This window comes from Ictalurus punctatus, chromosome 20, assembly GCF_001660625.3.
Source record: "Ictalurus punctatus breed USDA103 chromosome 20, Coco_2.0, whole genome shotgun sequence".
In the NCBI taxonomy this organism is placed as follows: domain Eukaryota; kingdom Metazoa; phylum Chordata; class Actinopteri; order Siluriformes; family Ictaluridae; genus Ictalurus; species Ictalurus punctatus.
Window position 1 is genome coordinate 19,151,897 of NC_030435.2, and position 19,241 is coordinate 19,171,137.

Sequence of the window (19,241 nt, forward strand, 5' to 3'; positions counted from 1 at the left end):
CATAGACATACTAAGAGGATAAAACTTGTGTGGATTATTCCATGGTTTAGAATTGTAGCCTGAGCCATTAGCCATGTAGAATTGAGTGGTGAATCAAACGAATCAAACCTAGAATCAACCCTGAACCTTCGATTCACTCATAGCATAATAGTATGTTCAAAAGAGTCGGATCAGTAAAGTGAATCTTGTCACTATAGTAAAAGGCTCCGATTTTAGAGATCAGCCTCCAGTGGTGATGGCGAACTTGGAGTTGAAAGCACGCTAACGGAAGTTGTCTCAGCTCATCTAGTCCCGGTGCAATGCGCTCGCTCTTCTCCGCGGTCTAACGACTCCAAACACTCCAAGCACCGACACGGTTCTTCGGCATCGGCGCTGCACTCGCCGCAGTTCATCGGGTGATTCGGGGCTCTGGAGGCTCCCTCTGAACCCGCAGAGTCTGCAGCGATTTCACTGAAGTCTGGATGCGCGTTTTGATTTGCGCTTTATTTTGGAAGTGCATGAAGACACAATGAGGAGCTGTGATTCATGCTGCAGGAGAATGGACGTTACTGTAACACTGCTGCTGGTAACGCTTGGTGAGTCCGAACCACTCATTCATGTTTCCGACGTTACTGAACACACTCTTTTAACAGTCCAAGCTTTCTAAAGGGGTTCTACTCTTTTCTCAAAGTTGCAGTTATCCAGGACAAACAAACAAACAAACAAACAAACAAAAACCTTAAGGGTGCTTAAGTACCCAATATCTGTATATAGGATCATTCTGTTGGACGCAAAAATGTGCACGTTACTATGCGCAAATGTGCAGGGTGTGCATGCAAAAAAATAAATGAGCACATTTGGTAAATTGCTCACTTGTTTGTGTGTTTAACTGCTCTTAATAAACTTTTTTTTTTTTTTTTTTTTTAAATAATATCTGATCATAGGCTATATCCATCAGAAATGAGGGATGGCATGTTTCACCCAAACAGAAGAGTCAGATACATATATTTTTTTTCTTTATGTTATGAATAAGACTAAGATTGTAGTCAGGCTTCGGAATATTTTTTTTTATTTCATTCTCAGTTAATTCTTAATGAAAATTTCACACAACAGATAACCCTGTAGTCTCTATAATCCAAAGAGTGTTTGAGACATGTCACATCAGTAATGCTGTTTTCTTTCTTTCAATCTTTCTTTCTTTCTTTTTTATCATAATGCAAACTACTTTTCATCTTCCTCAAATCCCATATTAGATTCTTCAGAATTCACAATTTTTTTGGCTCACAATGTGCTACCAAGTCTTTACGCATCACATCATAAACTGCTGTATCTCTGTAATATGTAAAGTAATATCATAAGTTCTGCATTACAAGATGTGCAAACTGTCTCATGGCTCATGCAGACAAAACATGTTACAGACGTAATGCATAACTTTACTGCTAGATGATCTTCAGTAATTTGTTCCTTATTTTTATCGCACTCTCTAGATGTTGATGAAATCCAAAAGGCATCCTAAATTTATTGATATTAGTCTTCAGTTGTTTTGTATAGGATCCATTTGGCTAATGTGGTCAATCTGAAGAGGATCAATTTTTGAAAACTGTTTTCCAGACTGTTGTTTGGAAAGATGAAAATACTGGTGGTCTGTCATTTCACACACAAAAAAAAATCTGAGGAAAAGTGAACCTTTGCTTTTGATTCTGTCCTGCGTTCCTTCTCGAAGTCTGCACTTTGGTGATGTTGAGGTGTGTGACTGATCACACTGATAAAAATTTAATTGGTTGCATCATGATGAACTCAGCGGATTGCATGTTGTAATTCTTTCTAAAACGGAATACGATTTATAAATGTGTAGGCTATACAGATTAATTAGATCACTGATCACACTCTATAATCAATTTCACATCAGTTGTTACTCTAATGGTAAATGCTGCTTGATGGCAAGTTAAATGACTAACAAAAGACACTTCATGACTCATTTTCTTTGAACATCTTTTTCACTGTTGTTGGCTTTAATGCTGATGCATCAGCCTTACAACTCATCTGCAGTGATTGGTCTTCGATAATTGCAACAGGTTTTGGGTCATAGACAGCTGTTGTGTCTGCTTCAGCAGGCTCAGTAAGGTCACACAGAGGGTGCTCATGAGCGTCCTCTGGTTCTGGAGTCGCCTCCTGTCTTGAACATTTTAGCATTTCCTCTGTACCCAACACACCTGATTCAGTGAACAAGCTAATTACCATCACTTACTGAGTTGAAGTAGGTGTGTTAGATCAGGGGAAACACCAAATGTTCTGGACCAGGGGTACCCTACTACATCACTGACTTTTCTTCAGTATTGCTTTCTCTTTTCCAAAAGGCCTGCAAGCTCACATTTGTAAGAACAATGTTCCCATGCTATGGAGGTTCAATGGGGAGATTATGTTTAAATCATTTCTTTTCAGAGGAAGAGACGGTAATAAAGTGCACTCCCTGGGGCTCTTGGGTAGATGAGGGTCATTCAGGAGTTGAAGGCTTCACTTTAGCACTCTGTAATGCTGGCCTGGCATGGTAAGCACAGATTACTGCATTGCCCCTGACCCGTTCTATTTGCTAGAAAGGACACCCGGAGGCCAAACATTCAGCTCTCACTTCAAATGGGGCCCAGAGATAAAAAAGTGATATTCTCAAATCCACTGAACTCTCAAGTGTGTTTAAAGGAATCTAACGTTCAATTAAGTGGCACGTTATTGCAGCCTTTCCTGGCACCCATAAAACTGCCGATGTCAGGCTGGATTAGAGCGTACTGTAAATTTATGGGGGGGGGGGAAACCTCAGGATAAGGTCGAAGAGAAACCAAAGGAGCAGCTTAGAGCTCGGCTTGATGTTATGCAGAGCCGTTTTCCTACACACTGACACTAAAGTTGTGAAATCCTACTCAGTAGACTAAGAGGCAAAAATGATTAGGCTGCTGGCACATACGAGTTAGCAAATCTCAATAAAATGTATAAAGTAACATTAATCAAACATAAAAACAATATTCAGTCCAAATCTTATTAGACACTAAGCAAAACAGACATGAGGCAATGTAATCTAATACATACACTTACTCCTGTGCACATTAAGATCTATTTCTTTTTTTATATACATCCAATAAATTTCCTGTGGATACATAAAACTTGTGTATATAACCTGTATTGACACAGGAACTAATAAACGGTTTCTTGAGAGAAGGCTATCAGAGACAGGCTATCCCTCAGACATGAAGGGAGACACGGTAAAGTGCTTTAGAAGAGAAGCAGCATGTCACCGAAGTCCTGGATTTCTCTCACCAGATTCGGTCGGTTCGAGCTCTCACCAGAGCTCGTCTGTCTGTTTGTGAGCTGTCCCAGGACTGTTAGCTCACTGATGGGATCCGTCCAACTGGAAATGTTCTCGGTGGTTAAAGCATGGGGAACTGAGTGGGTGCTTTGAATTAGAGCTTGAGAAAAAGTGGTTATGAGCCTCAGGCTGGAGTAGAAGGGGCTATTTGGCTTCCAGGTATGGAGGTTTGACAATTAACCTCATAAGAAGGATTTTAAAAAGCAGATTTGTTAAGCGAAAGCAGAAAAACAGGCAGGGTCAGACACCAACTCATTTGTGATACACTGGTAACATTTAAGAGTACAGTAGACAAAGGCTGGCAGCATACTCATGCATGGGAATTATAATGAAATCATGTCCAGTCATGTCCTCTATGTACCCAGGCTGCTGGACGCCAGTAGGTTGTAAATGCCCTCAATGGGTCATGGGTCATAAATACACTCCATGGTTCAGTGCCACTGTATATTTATACTGTAGGTTTTGGCATCATGTATGCGTTCATAATGCTGGATGATCTTATTTATTCCAGTGGCTCATCACTGTACTGGCTTTATTCTGTCCATGAGCGTCATGCAATATCAGATTTACATTAATCTGTCTAAGTCTCCGTACCAACGTCAAGTCAGTTTGGTTCAAATTCCTAATGAGTCCATGGATATAAACATAACATCAAACTTTACAATCTTTGAATAAATAGCAAGGTTTTCTGTTTTTTTTTTTTTTTTTTTTAAATGCTGTGAATACAAAATTGCCTTCCTTGAAAAAAGTGAAACTGTGCAACTCGATGACAAGGCAGGGGGCTAACATGCCATTAGAAAATCTCCCAACAGCAGACATGTCAAGTTGCCTTTTCATGTTATTGCAATATGTTTACATAATAGAAGCCTTCCGGGTTTTGCTGTGGCCAACTTCTCCACAGTGGTTTCAGATATCACAGTTTAGAATTATTCACTTGGCAGGCTTGATGAGTGGGAGTAGGTGCAGGTGCAAATGGAGCCGGTATGTCTTCAGGGTGAAGAGAGAGAGAGAGAGAGAGACAGACAGACAGACAGACAAATGGGGGGGGGGGACTTGGGACAAAATACTGTACTACTGTTACTTTGTCCTCACTGGTCAACATGCTGCTCATTCTATATGAAAAACTATGGTTCTAAAGCCCTATCTGGATGGGATTAGTTTAGTTGAATAGGTGCGGTAATGTAATTATAACCTAAGAATCTCTGTGATTTTTGTTTTATCTGGATCTGCAATAGCATAATTTTTCATGGACTGCACGTTCTCATATGTGGAAAGTTTATACTGTCCTTTACCTACTAAAAACCGATCTCTAGAAGTAACTCCAGGTAATTTAAACATCCCCTGAAAATTTACACTCCATTATATCCTATGCCTTTTTCTTAAGCATGGAAAGTGCTGTTTTTTATTGTGTCTTGCCTAAATACAACTGAACCCTTGTTGAATATGGTAACCAGAGTTGGGTAAATTACTCAAAAAACGTAATCCACTACAGATTACTAATTACTACTTTAAAATTGTAATCTTCTTACATGACTGATTACTGCGTGTAAAAAGTAATCAGATTACTTTCATGTTACTTTCAAAACCTATCAAGCCTACAAAAATACACTACAAAGTGAAACTCATAGTTCTATCAGTAATTTTAGGGCGTATCAATGTATGACTCGGGTGTTGTTACTGCTTGTAGGACTACCAGAACGATAAAATATAAAACTTTTCTACCTAGGCTAGTTTGGTGTTGCTAGCCAAGGGGAGGCACAGCTAAGCTATCATGCTACTACTATTAGTTGCTACAGTGCTATGCAAAGTACAGTTGTGCCCAAAAGTTTGCATACCCCTTGCAGAATCTGCTAAATCTTAATACTGTTAACAAAATAAGAGGTATCATAAAAATCTCATGTTCTTTGTATACATATGGTCCACAAGACAAGCTAACAGCTGAAGTTATACAAAATTACCCCATTCAAAAGTTTACATACCCTTGATTCTTTATACTGTGTCGTCACCTGGATGATCAATGACTGTGTTTATGTTTTGTGATAGTTGTTCATGAGTCCCTTGTTTGTCCTGAGTAGTTAAACTTCCAACTGTTCTTCAGAAAAATCCTCCAGGTCCTGCACATTCTTTGCTTTTCCAGCATCTTCTGCATATTTGACCCCTTTCCAACAGCGGCTATATGATGTTGAGATCCATCTTTTCACACTGAGGACAACTGAGGGACTCGTACACGGCTATTACAAAAGGTGCAAACATTCACTGATACTCAAGAAGGTAAATGGTAAAATAAATGGTAAATGGCACACTTATATAGCACTTTTATCCAAAGCGCTTTACAGTGTGTCTCATTCACCCATTCACACACACACTCACACACCAATGGTAGCAGAGCTGCCATGCAAGGCACTAACTTGCCATCGAGAGCAACTTGGGGTTCAGTGTCTCGCCCAAGGACACTTTGGCATGTGGAGTCATGTGGGCCGGGAATCGAACCACCAACCCTACAATTAGTACACAACCAGCTCTACCACCTGAGCCACAGCCAACCCAGAAGGTAAAACGATACATTAAGATCCAGGGGGATGTAAACATTTGAACAGGATTTGGGTTACATTTTAATAAAATGTTTGCAAGCTGATGCAATCACAATCACAGACGAGCTTGTATGTTTTGGATCATGAGCAGATCCTTTCTTCCTCTACACTTTGTCCTTTCCATCATTTTGCTAGAGGTTAATCTTGGTTCCAGAATTCTTTTGGCTCATTCCTGTATTTCTTTGCAGATTTCAATCTGGCTTTCCGATTCTTACGGCTGATGAGTGGTTTGCATCTTGTGGTATAGCGTCTATATTTTAGCTCTCTATGTCTTTTTCAAACGGTGGATTGTGATACCTTCACCCCTGCCCTGTGGAGGTTGTTGGTGATGTCACTGACTGTTGTTTTTGGGGTTTTCTTCACAGCTCTCACAACGTTTCCGTCATCAGCTGTTGTTGGCTGAACCATTTGGTGTGTGTTGCTCAGTACACCAGTGGTTTCTTTCTTTTTCAGGGCATTCCAAATTGTTCTAATTCGCTATGTCCAATGATTGATTTCCCCTCTTTTCTCAGCTTCAAAATGGCTTTCTTTTCTCCCATAGACAGCTGTCTGATCTTCATGTTGGCTTATGCTTTTTAACAACAAAGGCAGTCTTCACAGAACCAGGAGTAGTTGTTCAGAGATATTTATTGTATAAACTATCAATCTAACAGGACACACCTGGGTAACAAGAAACACATGTCAGTCACATACATTTACATTTACATTTATTCACTTAGCAGACGCTTTTATCCAAAGCGACTTACAAATGAGAAAAATACAAGCAAATGTTCCAGTATTTTTGTTATATGTTCTATGTTGTTTAACACATCTACATATAAATACCGGTAAATAAAAGCTAAACTCTCTTCTCATATTCATCTTTTGATCTCAAAGCCAAATGTCTTCAATTAACAGCAAAAATAAATGCTGTTGCCTTGCTGTTCCAATAGTTTCTGAGGGGACTATACCTCAAAATACTGTCATTAATGCAAATATTTCAGCAAGGTTAATATTGGCTTACTTTCATTTTTTTGTGGTAAAATATGACAAACTTTTCCATTCCAGAACTGTATATTTCCAACACATTGCATATTTCCAAAAATAATGGCTTTCAATAAGGGGGAGGAACACAGCTAAGACTGCTGCATCCACAAGAGCCCACACACCTGCATCTCCTAAATTTACATTTATGGCATTTGGCAGATGCCTTTATCCAGAGTGACTTGCATTTACCTCATTTATACAACAGAGCATTTGAGAGCTAAGGGCTCAAGGGCCCAGTGATGGCAGCTTGGTAGTGATTTGTGGGATTTGAACTCATGACCTTCTGATCAGGAGTCCAATGCCCCCATGCCATTATTCTCCTAAGCCTGGTGTGAACTGTTCTGCTACAACCATTGTTTACAAGTCAGGGAATGAATGCAAACTATAAGTGGAGTTTTGCCATTCAGCTACATCACTTAGATGCAGTACTGTATCTGAAGTTTGCTTTAAGATAGATTTTAATATCCTGTGGAGATAACCTTTGGTTAGCCTGAGCCTGTTTACTCCATGTTACATGCTATTTGCATGCAAGTAAATGTTGGAAGACATAAATTTTGGACCTGTTACCCCACATGCATGGTCACTAATGATTTCACTTGAGCTGGTGAGATTACTGAGTGCTTTACACCATGGAAAACAGACTATTTAATGCTAAAAAAATACAGTTGTGTTTGAAATGCAATCATTTCAAGGATATACTATGTTTTAGCTCTTTAGAGAGGTCTCAAATGAGCTAACAGTGTTCACTGTGTTTTTTGAGAGTAGCGCAGACAGACTAGCATTGTCTTTGGTCAGCATTGGCACATAACTATCCCTAATAATGATTTCCAAACTTATCTTGGTGTATGAAAGACATCCTCACACGTGGATTTTTGCCCAATAGCCTCAAGCTCTGATGCTCTTTCATTTCGGATATGTTTGCCTTTAAATTCCTCAGCTTTTTGGGGCTTCCTGGTGACCACAGAGGTGGTTGTAATATATGAGGTAAGAAATGTGCCCAATGTTATCCCAAAATAAAAGTTCTTAGAAAATAATATGAGTCCATATATCAGCAGATGTGATATAAATGATAATCTAATAGCTGACGTCTACACCTTTCAAAACTCAATACTTTCCAACTCACATTTTTGAATCATCACAAGAGTGGGCTGTTTTGAAGGGTTTAAAAAGTGTTGCTTAAAGAACCTCCCACTGGGAAATCAATATGAAAGAGTCTGTCATTGGGCCACTGTGGTCTGCCATTAAGTGTTAGAACTGCTCTGAAGATTGGAAAAGTACCAGGTGACATTTTTCAAATCTTCAGCTCTCCAGTTTTGGTGAACCTGTACCCACTGCGGCCTCAGATTCTTGGCTGTGTCATGTCCTGCTTTCTGAGATGCTTTTCTGCACATCACAGTTGTAAAGAGTGGCTACTTGAGTCAGCCTCCCTATCAGCGCAAACCAGTCTGGTCATTTTCCCCTGACCTCTCTCATCAAGGTGTTTCTGCCCTCAGAACTGCTCCTCACTGAATGTTTTTTCACACCATTTTGTGTAAACTCTAGAGACTTTTGTGCATGAAAATCCAGAAGTGAGTGAGCCGCCAAAATCCACTAATGAAGTGAGTGTATAGAATCAAGTCAGTACATCCCACTTAATAAGCAGTGCTTTATTTTATAACCCTTAAGATTATGACTTAAAATAATACAAAATAGGCAGAGGGCTAAGCATGTCTTTCATGTGGTTGTGTGTTCAGCAGGCTGGACAGTGGGTTCATCTCTGTATGTCGCGGATGCTCGATCACCTCGTCTGGCTCTGGAGAACAGCTTGAGTTGGCCGCCCAAAGACACACAGTGCCAGCACATGCTAAAGCGTCTCCATAATGGAGCACGTGTTACTGTGCCGATGCCCCCTAACATAGATGGCCTCTGGGTCTCCACCAGGTGAGCATGTGACCTGAGATCAAATCTGCTTCTGACCTGTAATAGTGAAAAGTACTGAATGTGAAAATAGATGCTTAATGCCGTACAGGTAATGAAGAAAATGATGGATTATTTAAGGAATATCTAACCCACATTGGCTTTCACTGTTTGTCTGGAACATTAATATTTTATGGTACGGTCTGGCAAAGACTTGGGCATTATGTAATTCACAATATAAAGAGGTTCACTTGGATTTTTTTTTAGCTAGAATGATTGTTTATTCTGTGGAAATAATTGTAGGTAGTAATGACAATTTTGGTCAAGACATTCATTTTCCACATATACTGTAACTAGAGTAGAACCACAACAAAAAAAATATTTTTAAAACCATTATTCTCAACAACAAAAAAAAAATATTCTAAATTCAGAACCAAAAATCTCTGTTTTTAGATGATCGGCTTTCATTCCTGTTCCTAATGAGAAGGATATTACAGAAGAGTTTCCCAAAATTGTGATCATCACGTTAGATTTTAAAGTAAAATTAGTGAAAAATATTTTTACAGTGTAAAGTATTTTTTACACGATATTTTCTTGACTAAATAATAAAGAAATTATTTTCCAACAAACTTATCTTTCAAAGTTGTCCACTGAGAGCACCTTCACAGTGAAATAAATAAAAACAAAATTAAAAATCATTAAAATGTCATATTTTACTGTTTGAAAAATTACATTTTTGAAGAAAAAAAAAAACAAGAGATCACATCTAGTGTCTCACGTTAAAGTGAAATTAAAATCAATAAAAGGTCACATTTTTTAAATGTATTTTGAACAGTTTTTAATTGTGCATTAATGGTATTTTTTATGACTTCATATAACTGATAGAAAATAGGAACATGTGTGCTTGTACACTTAGTTCTAGCTTCCTTTCTAACCCTCCACAATTTGTTTCCTCCATTCATTTTCCGGTTTCTATGGCAGCTGCGAGGTACGTCCTGGCCCGGAATTCATCACCCGCCTCTACCACTTCCAACACAACCACACATTTCAGGCCCACCAGTTCTACTACGCCGACAACCACTGCACGGTGCCCACCTACACACTGGTGATCCAGGGTCTTGTGCGAATGCGCCAGACTTCATGGGTTATTCGTGGTGGCACAGAGGCTGACTACCACATCCACCGCATTCAGGTGAGACAGCATGACGTTACACTGTAATAAGGAAATCTGTAACACCATTAATAATGTGCTATAGGCTACGAGTAGATGGGGATTTTACAAAAACATTTCTGAAATATAGCTGCAAGCAGCAATGGCGGATTCCTCCCCAAGATTGCGGACCATTTCAAAATTTACATGGTAGAGGAATGTATCCCACAGATACAACATTTCAACGCATTTGGATCAATGGCAGATTTTAAGTTTATTTTTGGAGTTTTCCACAAATGATCATTGTAGAGAAAAATCAGGTGTCAGTGAGAATTTTGAAGCACGTGCGGACTGTAGAGGAAGGGAGACATCCACTGGCAGAGTGTAATAGCATTTAGCCAAGCATGCATATTTCAGATATTCACAATAAATCTATTTTTCATTTTACATTAAGCCATTTCTCAGATTTGCTACACGACATTGTCAAGAGTCTTCATATAAACTGGTGATTGAATCGGAGTATCCGTTTTATGACTAGCGGATGTGTAAAAGATTATTTTAGCGTTAGCAATAAATTATTATTCCTTTTAATGCCATTGTTTTTGGAGATATGAGGTTGCCATCGCACATGATACAGATCAAGTCCATGGGTTAATGTTCCATTGATTTATGGACACAAGAACTAGTTGTCAATTGACAGTTGACAGTTTTCAATTCACCAATATGTAAATAGTTCAATCAATTTATATTTGATTCCTTATTGCTTATCACCCTATAGAAGTACATGTTTCCCCACATATATGTACCACAGGTCAAGTCAGTTGGACCTACGGTTCCCAAGGAGAAGACTTTTTGTAGTTTTACACAAATTATCAATGTACCAGAAAATCTATCATGGCAGATTTTATGGGTCCCAATGGCTTTTTTGTTCCCCATGAGAAATGGGGAAATGAGAAATAAGGCATGTATACCAATTTTCAGACATTTTGGACTTATGGGGCAGAGGGAAAATCGCATAGATTTGGGCGTGGCCTGTAGCGCCACCTATAGGCTCATGTGGGCCATTTGTGGTGTGGGAGTTACTCGTGGCCTGTAGTATCAATGTGCCAAATTTAAAAACTTTTTACTATTCAGATCTTAAGTTTTTGGGCACTTTACGGAGATAAGGAGAATAATAAGAAGCAGAAGAAGAAGAATGCTAATAATAACAATAGGTTTCCTACTGACAGAGGAATCCTAATTAGATGTCCTTTGTAAATATGAGAGAGAATGGTATATATTGTTGCTCAGACTAATTTAGTGAATATTCACCTTGCGGTTGCAGGGTTTCATGACATTTAATGTTATATAAAGCAACAACAAACAAAATTGAGGCAAATCAGACCACTAGTGGCTTTTCCTCCACAGAGTCTATTGTTTCAGATATTAATACACTTTTTTCTTCATATATACCATGTTTTGCTTACTCAATCAGAGTTTAGCCGATGTTTAGCCAATCAGAGACTGTGGCTAAGGTTTATTGTTATGTATATGTGATGTTATGAGTGCTTTCTTACCGTTCTACCCATAATAAAGGTGGTATGCCACTCTACGGGCACGGCAAAGGAGCTGAGCAGGCGTTTGGCACAGAGCTGCGAGCGAATGAAAGGTGCCTCCTTGGAGCCAAACATAAGTTATGAGTTGTGTAGCGAGGAAGGAAGCTGCAACTGCTCTCACGGCCTGAACTTCGCCATGCACGAGCTGCAACTGCTGCGTGTTGAGAAGCAATACGTGAACAGGAACATGGAGCAGCCCGTGGAGGAGCTCTTCCTAGGTGATATCAATACTGAGCTGAGCCAGAGGATGAGCCACAGGCCCTCCAGCTATCAGCCGCCACTGCAGAATGCTAAGGTCAGTGTGTGTGTGTGTGTGTGTACGAGTGCATATGTGTACATTCATGCACTTTTCCATATGTGCATATAAAAATGCTGGAAGGTGATTTGAGAACTTTGTGACTTGACATGAGTTGAGGAGTGCATGAAATGATTTTAATATTGCAAATCAGATTGAAATCATATGTACGTGTCTGTGTGTGTGTATGAGTAAAAGTGGAAAGTATGCCTTCCCCAGCTGTTGAGGCAGAAATTGGAGGGAACAGGCAACCAGCTGTGGTTTTAGTATCATTTAGTCATTTAGCTTCATATAAAGACATGATATATATATATATATATATATATATATATATATATATATATATATATATATATATATATATATATATATATATATATAAGGAAGGAACTCACAACTTAGCTTCAAATGAATCATTAGGATTGCTTCGGACAGGACGTTTGTTTATTTATTTATTTGATTAAAAAAAAAAAAAATTGCATAGTTACTTCAGTCTGTTTACCTCAATAAAATGAACCCGCTGCAAGATCAAAGTTCTCAATAAAACTTTAGAAACACTGGTTTTTGTTCACCACACTTTGGCACTGCTGTTACTATGTCAAACATTCAAAATAAATCGACAGTGAAATTGCCCTGATTTGAGCTTTGATGAGCATTTCGGGTGGTTTACACTTTGGCTCATACTCTAGACCTTCACAATCACTCACATTGTCTGTCTCTTTATCCCCGAAGACAAGTGTGTGCATTCCTGTCCAGCAGTTGTCTCATTTGGATACATGTCATAGCACAGGTCACATCATTCACTAGCCCCACATTAAACAGCTGTCTAAATAAACCGAGCCTTGTATCAGATGATTTCGATGATTTAACGTTTTACAGATCAGTATAGGGTCAGTGATGTACAAACAGGGTGGGAACAGTGATCAGATGTTATTTCCAGCGACAAGCTTTGCAGTGTTAAGCTCCTCCATGCAAGGACACGAAAGGCGAATCCTATCCTATCTCCCAGAGCAATCAACATGTGGTATTTGCAGAATTCACGCGGCCATATGAATTATTCCAGCAAACACATTCCGGGTCTGATTTCACACATGCCTGGGGCAGTTTTGGAAAGTTCTCCGTTTCTCAGCTATCGCTCCCCCTCTGTCTTTGTCCACAATATGAAAATAAAAGCCTCATTCAAGTCTGGCCTTTGAGTTTACAGAATATAACACCTTTCAAGTGTTTGACATGGGATCCTTCAGAGACACAGCAAAGAACAAGCAGACTGGCCTTGGACACAAGAACTGTACAGTAAAAAGATTTTTATTTTTTTTTTAATATATGGAAAACATTCTGCATTTAAAAAGACGTTACTTTTTTATGTCTGGTATAATTTCAGATCTGCTTAAATGAGACAGAAAGCCCTCCTTACAGAAACGATATCCACATAAAAAACGGTTTACACAATCCAGCCACATGGAATTCCAAACAAGAGTTGCTCTAAAGACTAAGCCAAGGAGAAAAAAAACCCCAACCAACCGTAAATGAGCTCCGAAGCATGTGGCACTCATTTTCATTCTAATCAACCCTAACGATTTGGTCTACACTTTGATGCATTGTGACCACATCAGCCAAACATGGTGGAACCTTGAATAAAAGACATTTAATTAACAACTCCGCCATCCACAGGAGGAGGGATCCTTCCTTTTTTTTTTTTTTTTTTAGATCTTTTACTGCTGTAATGACAATTCCAGCCATAAATCGCAAATAGCTGCTCATGCCCAGCTCCGGATCTGTTTTCAGAGGATTCGAGAGTGCCACTCTGTTCATTTGTGGTTATTGGGTGGATCAGAGCGGCCTGAGCAGAGGCCAGTGGCAGTCACAACTGTTTTCCTCTCGTTTCCCATTCCTCTGCCACTGCTTTCCATTGTCCCGTTCCAAACCAGTTTGGACCAGTCTGCAAGTGGTGTCAATTGTTAATTGACTGGCACAACTGAGTAAGTCAGCGCCCAAATGAGATGTTGGCGTTATCGTGTTTTAATGGTGCAGAAAGGAAAATATACGTTGTTTTTCTTATGTGGTGTTTTAACTACAATAATCACAACTTCCAAATGACTTTGGATAGGCTTGGCTAAATGAAACAGAAACTGGGGCCAGGCAGAGTGAGACAGGAAGAGAGAGTGAGACATGTTGTCAGATGTGTTGCATTGCCAGAAGACCAGGGATTCATCAACTGAAATGTTCATCAGCAGGATGGGGTGAACACATCTTGTCCACACATGCAGTCTGTCTTTTCTTTTCTTTCCATTGTTTCCTGTGTTGGAGTCTGTACCGAGTAGAGACGCCTCGTTCTAGCACATCATTAAATATTTGCTCGAGGAAAGAAAACATGCACACCATTTACTGCCATTCCATAAAATAAAATAAAAAATAAAATAAGCGTAAAGGAAGACATGTCCAGCTCTCTAGTCAAAACTGTTTTTCTTCTCCCAGACAGAACATATAATCCTTTGGACACACACTGGCATGGGTCCGTTAGACACTGCAGCCTGTTTAAGCATTTGAACAAAGACTGACGATCCTGTTTCACAATCCTTTTTTGCTTGTAAAGTCTAAACATGTGGCCAGTTTTGTTTGACCTTAACTTTGACACATATTCTTTCATATTCTTTTAGCATGTGGGAAACATGGACTAGAATTTTAACATTTCCATATTTTGAGAAAACCACGGATAACCCGTTTGCACTAAACTCTGTTATAAAAGATGTCTAATGGCAGATGTTGAATTCCACTGATGTTTATGGGAAACATATTTAGAATGCTTTTTCTTGGAGGTGGCAAATCCTACAGTATAGCTGTAGCATTTACGATATTTGATTGCTTCCTACTGCAATACAGGAGCCACCTGAAAAAGCTAAAGTAGCCGAGCAAACACCAATAAAATGCCAGAAAAGCCAAATCACTCAAGGGGAAAGGACCCGGAGACCTTAAAGGCACACTATTTTTTGGTAGCGATTAATTTCACTTTTTACACTGGTGACCTTTGACCTGAGAATTCACAAGCCACACTCTTTTCAGCTAATATAAAACAAGTGGGTGCAACTGTGGTATCTTTGTTCAGAAAAATAATGGGCCTGCTTATTATTAAGTAGTGATCATAGAAAAAGTGGATGCTTGGCTGAAAAAAAAAGCTACCGTTTCAGAGATGGGACTACTTTTCACAGTGAAGAATTCGTGCTTGTTGTATAGGTGCATGGATACCACAGGAAAGCAAAATGTAAAAGTTAGATAAAATTAGCACATAACTTGTCTCTCATATCGCTTTCATCCTTTGTTAGTGTTTAGAGTGTTTAGTTATGCAAAACTGCCTGTAGACTTTCCTTCCGTTCAGCATCCAGGTGTTAGACACTGTCCTTGGTGGTTATCTGGAGTTTATAAAAACAGCAGTTACTAGTGTTGTGATTAAATGGGATTTCCAATGTTTTTCTCACGCCAATGTGTTGAAATTCTTGAATATGTGATAATCACCCACATGGCCTGCATTTGTAAGTCAGTGTAAGTCACAATGTTACGCAGAAGTGTTTAAAAAGTGTTCGCCCTCATATAAATTAGCTTAATAAAAACAAAATGAAGAGTCAGGATGAATTTGCAATGCTTTTGGGAAAAAATGTGCCTCCAGATATAATGTGCGTTCTTGTTCTGGTAGATCATTAAATACTTGATCCTCTTTTGTAATCATCCAGCATTTCTGAATCTTGAAAATATTTCTGGAAATTACCACCATGCCTATGCATACCATTTAATGCCTTTAAACTAAGGATCATTGTTGCCAGCATGCTCAAAAGAAAGCAATTCTAGCTGTTAAATTGGTAAAAGATTTCATTTCTTTGTCAGATTTTAGTTCTGATCTCTCTTTCTCCACCTTTCTTGCCACCTTCAGAGTCACGAGCAGAACTGCATCGCGTGTCGGATCATCTCGCACTCGGACGAGTTCCGCCCTCCAATCCTGCCGCCACGGGCCGAGCTCACTGTAGACCTGCATGGCCAGTGGGTTTCCCAGCGGTGCGAAGTTCGGCCAGACGCACTGTTCCTCACAAGACATTTCATCTTCCATGATAACAACAACACATGGGAGGGTCACTACTATCACTACTCAGATCCCGTCTGCAAGCACCCGACGTTCAGCATCTTTGCCAGGGGGAGGTACAGCCACGGCGTGCACTCCACACACGTCATGGGGGGAACCGAGTTTGTGTTTAAAGGTAAGTATGGGTAAAACTTGTTAGTTAGTTCACTGTGAGGCATCAACCCCCCTTTTTTTGACAAGATACAGAGTTTTCAGGGGGATGATTTCAAGGCCCTGACTAGACAGGGTACCCCACAGAACAAAAATTGTCTATTATGGGAGACCCAACAATCCTACTGATAATTCAAAAGGAATTCATATTTAATCTATACATCAGTGTAAAATGAAATATAGATAATATTATGTAACTCGCTCTGTCTGGTTTTAGTGAACCACATGCGGGTGGTACCGATGGACCCGGGCACTACATCTCTCCTGAACATCTTTAACGGGAATGAATGTGGTGCTCAAGGCTCGTGGCAGATTGGAGTGGAACAGGACGTGACATTGACCAATGGCTGCGTGGCGCTGGGGATCCACCTCCCACACACCGAGTATGAGCTCTTTCACATGGAGCAGGACATTCACGGTCGCTACCTGCTCTACAACGGCCAGCGGCCCAGCGACGGCTCCAGTCCTGACCATCCCGACAAACGTGCGACCTCCTACCAGACGCCGTTGGTGCAGTGCTTGGCCAACAGCCAGAAGTCAGACGTCAACCTTGGTCACCATACAAAACAGCAGCAAAAGTTGAATAACCGCTGTTGCCCAGCTCACCAAAGCTACTTGATGGAAACTGTGGTTCTTGTGGGATTAAACATGCTGATTATGAACTTCTTTGGTTGAAAGAACACCACCAGAAGCTGAACTGATATTTCTGTACATCTTTGTACATATTGACACAAGGAGGACCAGAAAAACGAAAGAACGCACTCTGGCCATTTGGGAACAAGTTTACTTGACACACTTGGGCATTCTGCTCATTTTTCTGGTTTCTGGCCTACATCAAGGGTAGATTAAATGGAGATGGAGAAACGTGTGGAGAGGCAAGATTTCTTTTTTTTTTTGCCTCTGTATTGAAAAGACTGCAAAGAACTGAAACTGCTGCACCACAGTAACTGCACTTTAATAAAGCATGACTTGCAACTTGTACGGTTTCAATGAAATAAAAAACATTGTTTGATAGCCCTTATCTTATCAGCTTCATCAAGGAGGGTTTCCTGTTTATTTTCTCAACCTTTACTGTACACATATATGCTAACAAAGAGATATTTTTCTATGATATGATGAGCGTGAGAGTGTGCAAGTGCATTTGAAATAACAAAATGAACCAATTCAGGGTTGTGTAGATAGCAAGGGAATGACAGTGTACCATATTGTCAGTGGTAAACTCGTACAGCACGGTAAAGAATTAACATTTGTTTTTCGTCTGTGAAACAGGAAACTGTGAAGCTGTTACACAGTGTTCATGTTTAGCTTGGAGCAAAGCTGGAACAGGGCGGAAGAAGAGTGCCAGTTCTGATTTCCTGATGGTTTGTGATGTCTGCATGCATGCTGTAAGCTATCATTTTTGCTTACTGTATTTGGTTATGGCATAAATATTCCAAGCAATTGTGGCTTCGGATGTCCCACCAAAAAACTGACATTCTTCATTGCAGTTTCCAGGACTGGATCGGACATGAACCGGCAATATTAATTTCCCCCACTGGTATGAACTGTATTGGCTTAAAAAGCAAGCAGAGTAAAACATGATACTCCTTTGAGACAGAGAGGATGTGAGGCATTCTAGATTATGTTTTGTTTTGATACAGAGTGCTATATTGTTACTAAAGCCTATGTAGATCCACAGCTGAACTACATGCATAATTACCTGCAAGTGCCTTAAAAAGACATTGTCCTAATAACTGGATTGTAAGAACAGAAATAAAATATTTGAATGGGTTGTATATAATGATTATTATTATTTATATTTAAACTGTGGTAATAACAAATGCGCCCCGACGTAGTAAGATTACTAGTAATAATAATATTAATAATAATAATAATAATAATAATAATAATAATAATAATAATTAAAGCTACATGCAGTGTTTAACGGGGCCAAGCACCAAATGCGCAGCAAGCACAATGTGGAGCCTGAAGAGCACAAACAGGAGAAACAGAATGTACATTAATGAATAAAAGATAGGTTCAGAAGCACAGCTGAGAATAAGACCAAACAGGAAATTAACAGAACAGAGGCATTTATTTGCATGCCAAGAGGTTGAAATGTTGAGTCACAAAAGAAAGGAACCCAAAGATACATTACACAAACTTTTAAGAACTTGCATCACACGTTAATTAAACCCAGGACTTTCGGAATTGGTGCTTGTCGCTTATCACAGTGCACCACACAGAGAATGTACATTTGTTTTGATGCTGAGGAGAGCTTCCAAGGTGAGAATGAGCACACAAAATGATTAGTTAGAATGTTAACAGATACTGGATCATAACTTTTGCACAAATATGAAAATCAAAATTCTGCTGTCATTTTTGTGCACTCATCATCTGAGCTAATTTTGGTAAGGGTTCTTTTAACAACAAAAAAAACCCTTCTCTCTAGAACACTAGGTGGCGCTGTGTTAAAATTTCTCAGATACCTAGAGGACATGCTATGAACAATCACTACCAAATTTTGTGCTGATATGTGAAATATTTTAAGAGAGATTACAATATGACAAATTTCAAAATGGCAGACAGGAAGTTCGTCTGATCCTGGCAAAATTGGTGTCCCTGGATTTGCCATGACCCAGTGAATCCGTAGACACCAATATCATAATTTTCTGACAAACTATTCAAAAGTTATGAGCAAAAAATTTTCATTTTTAAAATCTCAAGACCTGTAGGTGGTGCTGTTCTCAAATCCAACATGCCCCTTCAGATCATGCTTGATGAAGTTTTGTTAAAATTGATCAAAGTGTGGCCAAGATACAGCCTCTGATCCAATTTTGGGTCAACATTGTTAAATTTGAGACAACATAACTTTTGAACACATATGAACATCAAAATTATATTCAGTCATTTTTGTGCAGCTCTGTCCTCTGATCATCTGAGCCAACATTGGTAAGAATCGGACAAAATTTGAACGAACCATAGCGAAAAAATTGAAAATGGTGACTGCAGTAATGGGTGGAATCTTAATGTAATATATGGATTGTTTTCAAAGTGAGAAGATTAATCTGACGAACTCAATTTCTTTCTCTA

The 19,241-nt window shown here is 39.4% G+C and overlaps 1 protein-coding gene across 2 annotated transcripts; it reads left to right on the forward strand.

Moving 5' to 3' along the window:
* Nucleotides 1–210: 210 nt before the first annotated feature.
* Nucleotides 211–17,285, forward strand: LOC108280926 (protein APCDD1). Of its 2 annotated transcripts, none has more exons than XM_017496435.3 (6): nt 211–575; nt 8,688–8,874; nt 9,832–10,042; nt 11,576–11,890; nt 15,813–16,134; nt 16,387–17,285. In XM_017496435.3, the coding sequence occupies exons 1-6, from the start codon at nt 509–511 to the stop codon at nt 16,842–16,844; spliced, it is 1,560 nt and encodes a 519-aa protein (XP_017351924.1). In that variant the 5' UTR covers nt 211–508; the 3' UTR covers nt 16,845–17,285. The 2 variants fall into 2 exon arrangements, with proteins under 2 accessions (XP_017351924.1, XP_017351925.1); XM_017496436.3 differs by having other exon boundaries at nt 8,691–8,874.
* Nucleotides 17,286–19,241: the final 1,956 nt, after the last annotated feature.